The 14389-nt window shown below is 28.4% G+C and overlaps 1 protein-coding gene across 1 annotated transcript in view; it reads left to right on the forward strand.

The window, feature by feature from the left end:
- Positions 1-7793, forward strand: part of LOC111619140 (protein transport protein Sec24A-like) — a 77472-nt gene extending 69679 nt beyond the window's left edge. The window contains exons 18-22 of the mRNA XM_023360811.1: positions 1237-1415; positions 2442-2579; positions 3489-3686; positions 3808-3911; positions 7078-7793. Of these exons, the coding sequence (XP_023216579.1) occupies positions 1237-1415; positions 2442-2579; positions 3489-3686; positions 3808-3911; positions 7078-7192 (734 nt within the window). The 3' untranslated portion in view covers positions 7193-7793. The remainder of the gene's footprint in view (positions 1-1236; positions 1416-2441; positions 2580-3488; positions 3687-3807; positions 3912-7077) is intronic.
- Positions 7794-14389: the final 6596 nt, after the last annotated feature.

Here is a 14389-nt window from a genome sequence, read left to right on the forward strand (position 1 = left end):
AACCCTATCTTGTCAGCATTGGAGATTTATCTTTGTGTAGCTTTCCTTTTTGATAACAGTTGACTCATTTGTGGGAAGCTTTCACCTGTAAGTTGGTCTGTGAAGCTTACACCCTGCTCTTTATCTTAGGTAATATACATTGCTCAATTAGCATTCATTAGCAGACAGATTTCTCCTTTACAACTTTCCACTGCTTATGAATTTGTATATGATATTTAATTCTTTCTTCTTGGTGTTTCCTTCAAGCAAGGGTGATTTTTATCTTCAGTTTATGATAGTAGCATTAATTTCATGTATCTTTTAATCCATTGTTAATTTATATTTTGTAGATTTTGTTGTAGGGGCCTACTAGTTAATGCTTTTTGCTGTGAACTGTTAATGTCTAGATGCTCAATGTCAAGTATAATTTTATTACCTTCAGTTTTGGACGAATTTCAAGCTGTTTATCAAAGCTCATTATTTTTTTTTTCTTTCTTTCAACGTGTTATATTTATTTAATAAACTGGTTACATCAATAAAATAATTTCATAAAACAAAATTGTTCTGTAGTACATACATTTAGCAAAAAACAGGAACACTACTAGGAACTAGTTTATAAGTATGTGCACTTTTGCTATTGAAAAATAAATGAACAAGGCATAATTTTATTTTCACAATGAGCCAGAATCAAAATTTTGAGCTATGGATTACAACCTAATTTATAATGTTGTTATTTAATTACTTGTTAGTAGATGTCAGTGAAGTATAATATATGTAATTCTTTTAATAAATTCATTTTAATATTAAAAATTAACCATTGAAATTATTCAAAAATATTAAACATAAAAGTAGCCGTCTTCAGCATTAAAAATTACAATTGAATAATAAAAAGACACGTTATTGTTTTACAAGATTTTATACTTGCAAGCACTTTTGATAATTAACATATTATTGCAATCAGGCAAACTGATTGAAATTTATTCATTATTAAATATAAATTGTGTATTTTCCAATTGTTTGCTTGATGATGATGATGTATTAATAATCAAAAATGGTTGATATCTTGCTTGGCCAAGTAAAATCATGTAAAACAATAATGCATCTTTTGATTCAGTTTTGATTTTTAACACTGAAGTCATCTTGGTTTGGGTCCATTTTATCTGTAATTCAAAAATATTTTATAATTCCATTTAATTTGGCAATATTATTTATAAATGTTGTTTTCTTTTTTAAATATATATTACATTTATGTTTTAGCTGTTGATCGCAGTTTGTCATCATCAATATCTGATGCAAAGGAGGCACTCATCAATGCTTGCATTGATTTACTAAATAGTTTCAAAATTACTCTTTCATCTGGACAGACTGCTGGAACTCTTATGACTCCTTTTTCTGCCAGACTTATGCCATTATATGTTTTGGGTCTACTGAAGCATGTAAGTTTACATTTTAAGATTGAAAATTTTTTCTTTAAAATATAAAATAATAGTCATATGAATAAATTTTTAATATAGCAAAAAATTTACATTGATATATCTAATGACATTTATAACAGTGTTTATCTAAGATCAGCATTCAAATAATCAAATTAGATTTAATATCAGGCTACATTTTGACTAAGTAAATATTTAAATGCTGTGTAATTTGGACTAAATACGGGTAATAAATTCAATAATTATAATTGAATAAATAATGTACAATATTCTGGAAGAAAAGTTCAATCCAGAATGAGACTTTAACTCATAACTTAATATTTAGCCTTCAACTGTGTTGACAGTTGAAGGCTAAATATATATATATAAAACAGTAAGTTCTACATTTTTCAAAATTTGTTTTCTGCTGAAAAATAATGTATCTGAACCTTGAGGAGTTAGTGTGAGAAATATTGTGACAAAGGTGTTTCCCAAGTTTCATAAAGAAATAAGAATAAAAGATCATAAAATTGTAAGTCAGACAATCAAACTCCCTTTCAATTAATATACAGATGAAGCAATCGAACAAATACTATGTGGACCACCAAGACTTTTCAATTTACAACATGATGTTGAGTATGTAAATTAAAAGCTTTATAACATAAAAAAATCTTTATAATTTTATCAAATAAAGGCATTAATCAAGATGACTGAATAACACCATTACATAATAAACAAAAATTTTATAATTTGCACGCTTTGCGTTCTCAAAGTTAACTTTTATATTTTTGATGTGCTGTGTTGTTGCAAGCAAATGCAGTGATCCATGATTTAGATGCCATGCAACTCAACATGTAATGAAAAGTATTTCTATAAGAAATTCAAGGATCTGGAGGAATTTTCAAATTAATCACAAATTTGAATTAAAAACATTCAAATTATCCAAGTTGAACTGTATTATATTTATTTAAAATGATGAAATAATATTTATTAAAAAATTTTATAATTCAAAAAATTAAATTATTATTATTTTATATTTTTATTTTTTAGGTAGCGTTTAGAACAGGTATAAGTACAAAATTAGATGAAAGAGTTTTTGCAATGGAACAGATGAAAACTTTACCCCTAAATAATCTGCTGACGTACATTTATCCAAATTTATATCCAATCCATAATTTAGATGATAAGGTAAGCTTTGATATCATTAGCATCCAAGTTAATCATAGAAATGCAAATACTTTTACAGTTTTAAAGGAATTTCTATTAATAGAAGAACAAATTTTATTATCATATGTTATACATGTACAGTATAACTGCAAAGGATATATAGACAGCATCATCATGTTGATTATTGAAATTTCAATAATTTTTAGGCTGTATGTATTAAGAATTATATTTAAAAATTTGTTTCAGTTTGAGATTGACATAGCATTTAAGTCCAGATATTATTATATACATAAAAGATGAGATAGAAAGTGCCTTGTTTTTTTTTAATCATTAAAATAGTTATTTAATTTAAGAATTATTTAACCTTGCTTACTATTAAAACTTTTTAATATAGGTATAGTGAAAAAGGTTATTAGGACACACTAATATGTATTGATTATAAGAAAATTGAACTGTTTTGAGATGTTAAATAAATAATGAATTCACTCAAAAATTACACACTGTAAAATACTATTAACAAGTGCTTTTAATATTTAAAATGTTTTTGAGTACTCTGAACAAACATAGAATAAAAACAATTTAAAATTTAACTGCAGCAGATATTGTGTGTTTAATTTTTATTTAGTTGTAGTTTTACATTTAAAATAATAATAATAATTAAAATAGGAATAAATTAAATTCCAGAAGTAAGAAAATGTAACAATTATCTACAAATGTATTGTACAATAAAATACCTATAAAAAATTCCAAAAAATATATTTGTAAGACAGGAATTATTTGAAACATTGATAACTACTCATGTTTTCTGTTTGACAAAAGAAGACTAAATAGAGAAACCAGCAATGGAATTATTTGATACTTAATATGTTTCAATCGATTTGTTTGAATATAAAGACTAACTTATTTTTTTACTGCTTTTAAATTTTTCAGAATGCATTAAACGAAGATGGTGTTCTTATACCGCAACCTCCACTCTTACAGTTATCATCTGAAAAAATTGATCGCCATGGTGCCTATCTCCTTGACACTCTTGATCATATGTATATATATGTCGGAAGAGCTATTAGTGATCTCTTTTGTATAAATGTATTAGGAGTTGCTAATTTCAATGCCATTCCATATGACATTGTAAGTAATATTAACTGTTGATTTTCAGTCTTAAAATAATTTCAAAGCTATTACAAATTTTCTCCAATGTTATCTGTCAAGAATACTTCTTAATGCTTTTTTTTTTTTTTTTTTAATATAGGTTCATCTGCCTGAATTAAAAACTGCTGAGTCAGAGAGAATGAGAAATTTTGTTAATTGGTTATCGCTGCAGCGATCCTTCTATTCTCCTATCATTATCATCAGGTACAGTTTGAATAAATTAAATCATAAGGCCAAGTGGGGTAAAATAGTTTTTAAAAATTAACTAAAAATTTAGTTTGAATGTTTTCATCCATTTTAGATGAATGCCATGAGTTTTCATGAAAAAATTAAAATATTTTTCTGAAATTGTTTTTTCCATAATCATTTCTTCATAGCATAACTCTTAGTATTGTTTATGGCACAAACATTATAACAACTATATGCTTCTTACATGCTACATAATTGCTTAATAATAATAGAGATAACATAAACTTTACATTTACTGAAATCAGACATAGTTTTTATAAATTTTCTATTAGAAATCATTTAATATTGTTTTTGAATTAATTATTTACACTTAAAGAAATAATTAAAGATTAAAATTTTTATAATGGAAAACTGTTCATGCAGTAAAATAATTATAATGTCAGGCTAACTTATAGAAAGTAAAAATTAAGGACATTAACATTGCGTGTGTTTTACATGATTGCTTAATCTGTTGTCTACAGAATACTGATTTTTCAAGATTCACTTATTTAATCATTTTAGCATGGAATACTGCCTTTTCCAAGAAATTTCAGAACATTTTATTTCTTGATGATATTAAAAATTTATTAGTTAGATGATCAGAACATATGTCATTTTAATAGATTAAATTACTAAATAATAGAAGTAAATATTTTATGAGTAATAACTATCAATTTCCTGTAGGAAGCTGACAGATGATGTCCTGCCAGTTTATGATTATAAATAATTATAATTTTAAACTTTAACTTGTGATTTCTGGAGAAAAATTTAGAAGATACATCAAATAACATTTGTGAAATAAACAAGCATGATCTAGCTAATAGTAAAGATCATTGTTACAATTTTTGTGATAACTCAGGATGTATTTTCTTCATAATTGAAGTTTAGACTATTTACAAAAATTAAATTAAATTTTCGAGTCTATCTTTTAATCCCTTATACACCACCACAGAAGTAACAGTTTTAAGTATCTTTGAAGAACACTTCTTAAACAAACCCTTATACAACACTTTGGTGGTGTATAAGAGATTAAACGATAGACTCAAAAATTTAATTTAATTTTTGTAAATAGTCTAAACTTCAATTATGAAAAAGATCATTGTCATTAACATGACATTGCAGCACAGTGTAGCATTGTCACATTTCTTTATGCAGTTCTTGAGAAGTGCTTTACAGCGAACACTCTGAAACCCGTTTCTAAATGTTTGCTGCAGCAAAGATAAAGTAGCTTTTACGTGTAAAGCAAAATGGATGCTTGTGTGTATAATACGATATTATGCTGTAAAAATAAAGTCAAAGTGACTATTGATGAAAATATTAGGAAGAATTAAATTTTATAAAATAACTCTGAAAGTTACCTAAAGAATAAGAAAATACTATATTTTAAATATAATTATATATCTCCTATCTCTTTACTTTTTTCACATGTTCAGAAAGAGAAATGCTCAATTCTTTATATATCCTTATTGAAATATTGTAGTTCTTTAACTAAAACAGTATTTTTGGCTGTAACTGGAATTATGGAGTTCATGTTTCACTTGAGTGGGAAGCATTTCTAAACTATGATGCAGTGATGTGTAGTGATAGCTCCTCGTGACATCATTTTCACTACATTCTCTCTGCATTAAGAAATGCGACCATTATTATCAGTTTCTATTTTTACTTTCTCAGCTCTACCATATTTTTTCTCTGTTACATAAAACAATCAGTGAAAAACTGATCCCCAGATTTTTACATTTTTGGACTCAGGACCTTGAAACTCCAAGAAATGCAAAAAACTTTGAAGGGAGATTTTTTTTGTGTGTGTGTGGCTGTAGCAGCATGATTTTGTTCACTCTGTTTGAAGCTTAATAACTCCTGTGCTTTTTGTCAAATCTCTGAAATTTTGCAATGAGGTTTGTTTATTAGGGGGATTGATGCTATTAAATTTTGGTGGTTAAAGTTCAAGGAGTGAGGATATAATGGGAGTCATGTATCTCCAGTAGGATCGGACTTAATGATGATTTTACCCATTATTAGCATTTACAATTTTTGTATAAAACCCATCCTTACCCTCAAAATTAAGCTTTCTGCCATTTTATTATAATTAAAAATGTAAAAAATTTTAAATAAAATATATCAGATGGTGTTTCCAAAATTTTTAAATGTTGCCAGGGAAGTTAAGCAACTTGTTGCTGGATTTTTCACTGTTTTAATACATGTGCATCTGTTGTTGTTCTCAGTTTTTGATAATGTCTCTATGAAGTGTTCTGGACTATCTAATCAGCCATTTCTGTTTGTTTTTAGATATTTGTAGCCAATATATTACTTTTCTTTATAGATAAGATCATTTAGAGATCATAAAGACAAACTAATAGTGGGTATTTGAGAGTAAAATTCAAAACAATGTTATTCAAAGAGGATTTTATATATATTATAATGTTTACTTTCATTATATTCCAAAAATGATAATGAATCCAGTGATGAGATGAATTTGTACAAAATTAATTAAAATATTTTTTAATTATAGAATACTTATTTTTTCAGTTTTTATATGAAACTATAAAATACAGTAGAGTCCTGCTAGTCTTGAACACTGCTAATCCAAACATCCGCCTAATTCAAATGTGTTTCAGTCGATGGATAGGAAATTTTTTAGCTCACAAAATATTTATTTTCCAGTTGAATTTAAATGGTATTAATGGTACAAAAAGATTTAGAATTTCCAACAAAAAAATATTGTGTTTTATTGTAGTACTGTATTAATACTGTACAAAATTAATAAATTAGTGTTTGACATGGCCTATTAAAACAGCAGATCTATATTGTACTTACAAAAACAGAAACAAAAGTCATTGGTGGTGTTGGATCTATATAAACTGGACATGTTTTACTGCTTGCTTCTGAATTATTTCAATTGTTCTGCTAATCCAAACAGGGCTCGGTCCCAATTAGTTCAGACTAGCAGGACTCTACTGTACATGAATTGATTCAAATTAACTGAAAATTTTTTATTCTAGTAATTAAAAAAATAAGAGATAACTAAGAATTATTGTTCAAAACTTTTGATGTCATCTACATTTTTTGTCGGCATAATAACAAGATAAACATAAAATTTGCTATAATTAATTTTGAATAACTTCAATTTTCTTTTTACTTTCAGAGAAGACAGCAAGAGCAGACAATGTTTCCTTCAGCACATGATTGATGATCGGACAGAATCAGTATTTTCATATTATGAATTTTTGCAGCATCTTAAGCAACAAATATCGAAATGATAGACTGACATTATGGACAAATGGACTTTACCAAGAACTAAGTGAAAAACAAATCTACCCAAACATATATATATATAAATATATATATCAAGAAATTGTACATTATATTGAAAATGTACAGAGCTGAACAATTGGTAATTTTTAAACTCTAGGAAATGATTCAATGAAATATAATAGCTAAGTTAACCTCAAATACGAATTTTATATTTACAATTCAAATATTTTGAAAATTGATGTTTTTGTGTCATTTATATCGAATATATCTCAACTTACATTGTAGGCAGTAAGCTGACTAAAATTTAGCGGCTAATAACTATACTATTTTTACTTCAGTTATAAGTTCGTTTATTCAGTTGTGGCAAAGAAGAGGAAAAGTTGCAGACTTGAAAAGAAGATTCTCCTTATTTAAACTAAATTTGATTAGATGGACTTTTTCATATTCTAAATAAACCTTTACTCTCTCCTTACCAAAAAGCTGAACTCAGGCCGAAAATGAGTACGATGCACTTCTCGTGGGAATGTTTGGAAAGGTATTTTTCGTCCTCAAGTCTCTGATTCTATGAGAACAGGAGATTTGTCAGAATAAAAACATGGAAAGAAATTTGTGCTAAAAGTTGCGGTTTATATATTATCAAATTGTTGATTTTTACAAATGATTGCAATAGATAAATCATACGATAAAAATGAAATTTTAAATTGTTGTGAAATAAAGGCGGATGGAAAGCAATTTTAATTAAGCTTTTGCATCCCATATACTGTTTTCGTCATTACAGAGTTTCTATACAAAATCTTGCATTTTGTAAGAAAACACAATTTCTTTTTCTAGAAAGATCTATCAGAATAATGATTCTCAGAGAAAATTTCAGCCCCCATGATTTACACGATTGTGGGTTTGTAAGTCTTCATTCTGGCATTCCAATCCTACACTTTAGCTAGTACCAAATCATAGAGGGGACAGATGATGATGTAAGTCTTATTTAATTCCAAAGAATTTATTATTATGTAATTGAATTAAATATTGGAAAATAAGAATACAAAATGTGCGAGGATTACTCAAAAATGGAAGATACAGTAACTCCACATATAAATGGTGGCCTTGAAGCATTGATTTCTTTTAATTTTAACCTGTCATTTCCATTGCATCCTCCCAGAATAAAAAATGAGTAATATAAGATCTCGCTCCATATTATCTGTAAATATAACCAGAACTGAACAAGGCAACTTGGTTTTATGCTTTGTTCTATAAGTTGAAGATATTTTAATTCCAGTTTCTGTTCAGGTTCTGTGATTGTAATTTAATCAATAACAAAATATAAGTGATATTAGAAAAAGAAGTCATTTCATCGGCATTCTCAGTACTTATCAAAAATTACTCACTAAATAAAACTTAATTCTGATCTGAAGTTTTCTCAAAGTATAAAAATATGAATTTCTGTATAACAAAAGAAAAAGAAAAAGATAAAAAATATAAAGATACATTTCAAAACATTTAGTTTTGATAGTTGCTGTTAGGACCCATTCAAGTATTACCTCATCAAATTTTTTTTTTTTTTATTCCTTTCCTTCAACATCAAGAAATCAAAGTATCACTTCCCCCTAATTTTGTCATCAGGCAGAAATTAAAACCATTTGCAAATACACAGTAATCATAGCCAAGGCTTCCCATTTCTGAATGTTGTGCAGTCTGTAGCACTCCACTATACACTATATTTTTACAAATCATTCCACATAATTTTTGCCTGTTTTTGACACTCGTAATATTATGCAAGTGTGCTTTCTCAAAAAGACTACAGAAGGTTTGATGAAGGATCCTATATCCATATTTTATCCATTTCTTCCACATACTAAGTTTTACACAGCACTCTCTGTAAGAAAGTTTTTCATATATAATTTAGAAAAATGCTAGAATAATAAGGAAGTCATTTCCACATATATTTTATGATGACTAGAAAGAGAAATAAATAATGGGTCAATCTTATATCAAAGACTCACTACTATTATTTTATCATCAGCAAACATGAGATAAAAATGAATCCTCAAAATTATTAACCTAATACAGTAAGGCCCCGCTTAACGCTGATTTGATATAACGCAGTCTGCTCAAAGCTCAAAATTTATGCTGATTTAAACTATGACTGCATTTCATTGATTCATATATAATACGATTATTTGCAAACACAAACCAATCAGCAAAAGGTGGCAAAAAAGGTGTACTTTCTTTAAATCTATGTATGTTTGGTGCAATTTTGGAAAAAATATAACATCATGGACGCCATAGGAAAGATCAACTTCATTTGGCAAGAATTAACTGATAAATGCACGAAGTGTGGAAGAAGTTATGGCTGAAGATATCCAAGAATTCTCAACGAGAAAAGCTTATTGTTGTATCGTTAGGTTGATCAAACTCAACCTAATCAATATAGCAGGACTAGGATATATAGATGAGCAGGATATTGAGGAGTTACAGTAGGTTTCTGGTGAGAGCCTTAACAACAATGACCTTCAAGAACTGGCAGAACAAGCAATTCATATAGAACTGGAAAATAGAGATTCTGAAAACGAAACAAAGAACCCAAAAAATTTTGTTACAGATTTTTTTAGTAAAAGTTTGGTAAGATAACTGAAATCGTTGATCAAATTGTAGCGAATGATCCAGATTTTGAAAGGAGTGCAAAAGCAAAATGGGGCATTTTGGATGCTATCTTCTGCTACCAACATTTGCTTAAGGAAAGAAAAAAGCAACAAAGAACAAGAATTTCAGAAAAGTCAGGACCTTCATCACAAAAAATGAACTTCACATTTCTGTGTGCATATGTTTGTGTTATTTAACATATATTATTATATAAATTAATATAAAAATAACTTAAAATTAAAGTAAAATTTGTTTATTTTCAGTCACATGTTCCCCTATTCCTATTTATTCTGTTAAAATCACCTTGTTTAACGCTGTTTCGCTTAGCGCTTTTTTGTCTAGGAATGCATTAACGTGGGGTCTTACTGTACTTGAATGGTCTCTTAGGGTTGAAGATATGATTTTTTTCCACAAAAGAAAAGATATTAGTAGGAATTTATTTTTCTGTTTACTAGTATTTTTTTATGTATTAATCTAGGTGGGGTTATAATATATTTTTTTTCCTACCCTGAGGACACTAATTTTTAGTTGTGCTCATGCTGGGTTCAGCCACACCTACATGTGGTGGCCAGATGGTGAGGGATATATCTCAACATAGGTTAACTAACTAAACCAACAACTCCTGAAACTTTGAGTAAGTCTGGACTAAAATCCAGATTGATCAACAGGCTAGCCTTTACTGCCTTGGTTACTTAGCCTTCAATCCTAGCCTGTTAGATGTGCTACTTGTTTTTGAGATCTTTAATATAATTTGAAAATTGAAAAAGTGAACTTTGCTCAATTTAAGGTAATTCTATTTTTGCACAAAACCAAGCATGTCTACCAATTTCTAACTCCTCAATAGCCAGTGATTTAAGTGCTCATCAGTTGCTAAGTGGATAAAATCATTGAACATTGGTTGTTAATCCCAGGTTTGTGTCTGACCAGCAAGCTGCCTATATGAAGTTTTCCATGTTTCCTTTGTGTTTAACACCTAAACAGACTGCAAAGGATTATGCCTGAAAAGACTACTTTGGTAAATTGCTCTTGTTTTACATTGCCTTATCAAATCGAACAAACAAGTGATACAAATTTAAACTTGAAATTTTAAAATGTTAAAGGTCATAGAAACTTTAAAATATAGTAGATTACATTGACAATTAGTAAAATCAATTTTCGAAATTTCAGCTTTCTAGATCATCTGTGGAATGGAGACATAAAGATTCAAAGATCTGAAACATAAACACACACAGGACAAAGGGACATAAAAGGAATGAGATAAGTTTCCATCTCTGAAAACCATAATACATGAACAGCAATGAAACAAAAACAGATTTTTTTTATGATTTATCAAAACAAATTTTAATATTGATTTTCATATAAAAAATTACTGTATTTTGGAATTCATCTGAGTCTTGCGTGATCACCAGTTTTCGTATTAAATGAAAAAATGTTCAACACCATAGCATTGGAGTTTTTTTTTTTGTGTATATAGATGCAAGGATTCTTTAAATGTAAAAGCAAACGTATATATCTAAGTAATTTTAAGTGAAAGAATGTAATTATACTGTAATTTCAGTCAGATTATCTGCCTGAAATTACAGATTGAAAGGGGTGTGGATCATTTGTAAATTTTAAATTCTAGTTACAAGCTAAACGTTGATTCACAGAATATGTATGACTGGCCAGTGGCGGTCAATCAGTCCACTGAATCGACAATTATTTATCTGTATGTCTGACAGGAATGACAAACTTGTGAGGAAATTCTGTTTAAAAAGTTAAACATTTTGAACAAATAAACAGAAAATTTTAACATGGATAATAACATTATTTTTTGTTCAATTTTTTTCAAGTTTATTTTATTAATATAGATAAACTGGATAAAGGTAATTAGTCATAAAATTAAAACAATAAATCATATTTATACTTAATATACACTATTGCAGATGTTTATAAATAAACATCTGCAAACGTGCCCAATTGAATTTTAGGGGTGATGTCTTTGCTATGGCACACTGGAATTGAAAGTTGCCCTATTCTTTCAAGGGTAATTTTCAACTTAAACCTCAGGAAAAGGTACTGTTAAAAATAAACCCTGGGAAGAAAAGCATGAGAAACAATAAAGTGCTGCACTATATAGGGTAATGTAGTTTAGAATAAGAGGTAAGGCATTTAACTAAAATTCAACCTTTTCAAATTGTCCAAGTCAGAGAGAACTTTGCATTTCATGGTTCACAAACATTTTTGGAAATAAAATTATAAATATTGTCAAATATCTAGCATGGGAAAGTTGCAGATGAGTTCATGCGTAAGTCAAAAGGATAACAAGGAAAACTTGTGGTTCAAACTTCATCTCTTGAAAAGAGATGGATGAGTTTGAACCAAAGATGATAGTTAGGATCTTGATTCCTATGACAGCATCAAAGCAGACAATGTAATAACCAAATTGGAAGGTGCTAAGTCAGGTTAATTATGAAAACTAAAATGATTATTTCAAATTTTATTACCCTTAAATACGGTGAATAAACAGTTTTGATAGTGTGGAAAATGTACAAGTAATTAAGGGATTTCTTTAAATCTATACCCAATCCTCCTGTTTTGAGATGATAAACCCAGGTCTTCAAATAAATTCTGGGCTATGTGTGTTTTAAAAATGAACCCTTGGAGTTTAATGAAGAAAATGCAGTATTTAATATTTTAAGGTGTATAGAAATATTAATGCAAAATGAATTTCTATAAAGTTTAAAGAAAAGGTAAATATTATTTTTAGTGTTTATTTTGTTAATTATTTTCAATTAATAATTACGAAAAAATTTACAAAAAATTATTAATTCAAAAATTATTGTAATAATTAGTTAATGTAATAAGGTAACAGTTTAACAGAATCCATACGTTTCAGAGCAAGAAAAAACACTCCATTAATAAGGTATTTTCACTTGATATAATGAGTCATATGATGTAATGAAAACACTTGTCTTGTAGAGTATATAGAGAAGCTAATAAGTTGGTTAATTTTGAGAAAAATTAAACAAAATTTTATAACACAGAGGAACAAAATGAGTGCTTCGTGTTGTGCCTATGGATGCTAGTGATGATCAAAAAGAGGATTGTATTGAATGGGGTAAAAGAATATCTTTTGCCCCATTCTAAACCTAATTTGTTATGAGAATGGATTTATAACAAATACATGTATTTGTTGAGCACATTTTGAAGAGGATTGCTTCATTTACCAACTGTTTATCTATGGCTGATTCATTTCCCACAAAATTTATATTTAATGAGGAAAAACCAAAACCAATAAACAATTATTTGTGGTATCATCACAATACCTAGCAGTAATATTTTATCATCATTTAATGTAAAAGAATAACATGACTTCCATTCCGAAACAGAGTTTATATGTAGTTGAGATCTCTAGCCCCTAGACCTTCCATATCTAATCTTGATTTTAGTGGTATCTTGTCCCTATACATCATACTTCTGATAACAATTGAGTCATGCCAGTCATCTACCTGGCAGAACATTGAGTTGAAATCATGTCACTTTTGGTCTAGACTGGAAGTTGTATATAGTTAATCGGGGCCTCTGGCTTTCAATATAAAGTCTAGATTTTCATCTAACTCCATTCTTGAAACTAAGAAAGACAATGGACAACAGTGGAAATGTAGTACAGCTCTGCAATTTGAAAATTACAGCCCAAAAAGAACATCATATACTTTATGAGAAACTAATGAAGATCAGAAATAAAAGGTCAGTGATTTCAGTTTACAATGAACTGTTAATAACAAATTAATAAACTTAAGTAGTGATGTTATATTTCTTTTATGCCAATATTTGATACTTAAAAGTTTGTTTGAAATTATGATTTAAAAATTTGATATGTTAAATGAAAAAATTTAGTTATTTTAGGTGTTATCACACTAAGAAACTTGACGCCATTATTTTATTATAACACTATCCATTACAATATACATCATTTAACTCCGACATCCTAATTATGTAGTAGTTAGTAACTGTCGACAGTGAACCATAGTCTATAAGTATTAAATTATTTTTGTAGAATCCTTGAGTTCCGGAGAACAAAGTTTAAGAAGCACAATAACAATGCTTTAGTGGCTAGAAAAAATTAATGTCAATTGCAGTTCTTATGCACTTCTCCAAAGGGAAATTGCAACACGCGAAGAAATCGCCACATGTAAATAGCCACATTCAAACTGCAACCGTTAGAGGTGACAGAGATATGAAAATGCGTACGTAGCGAATCATGTGGTACCCAGTTTCGGGCTATAAAGACCAGCAGCCGACTCGGGCCGTAAATGCTATCAACGACGGTTCGCGGCATATAATCATATTTAATTTTATCAAATTATAAATATTTACAATTAGTTCTTCGTTTATCGGGATGGTTCCGTTTACTACGATCCGGGAACCAAAATTTAGAAGCTATTTTACTATTTTTATTATAAAAGTCCTAACAAATTTGTAATATTTATTATTATTTATTGTACAATAAATTAAAATATTTTAAAAAGAAAAAAGTGAAGTTTATTTCGTAAAAAAAATAATAATAATAAATAAATTTTATA

Source organism: Centruroides sculpturatus, unplaced genomic scaffold (genome assembly GCF_000671375.1).
Source record: "Centruroides sculpturatus isolate CEXI.00-Female unplaced genomic scaffold, Cexi_2.0 scaffold87, whole genome shotgun sequence".
NCBI classification, from domain to species: domain Eukaryota; kingdom Metazoa; phylum Arthropoda; class Arachnida; order Scorpiones; family Buthidae; genus Centruroides; species Centruroides sculpturatus.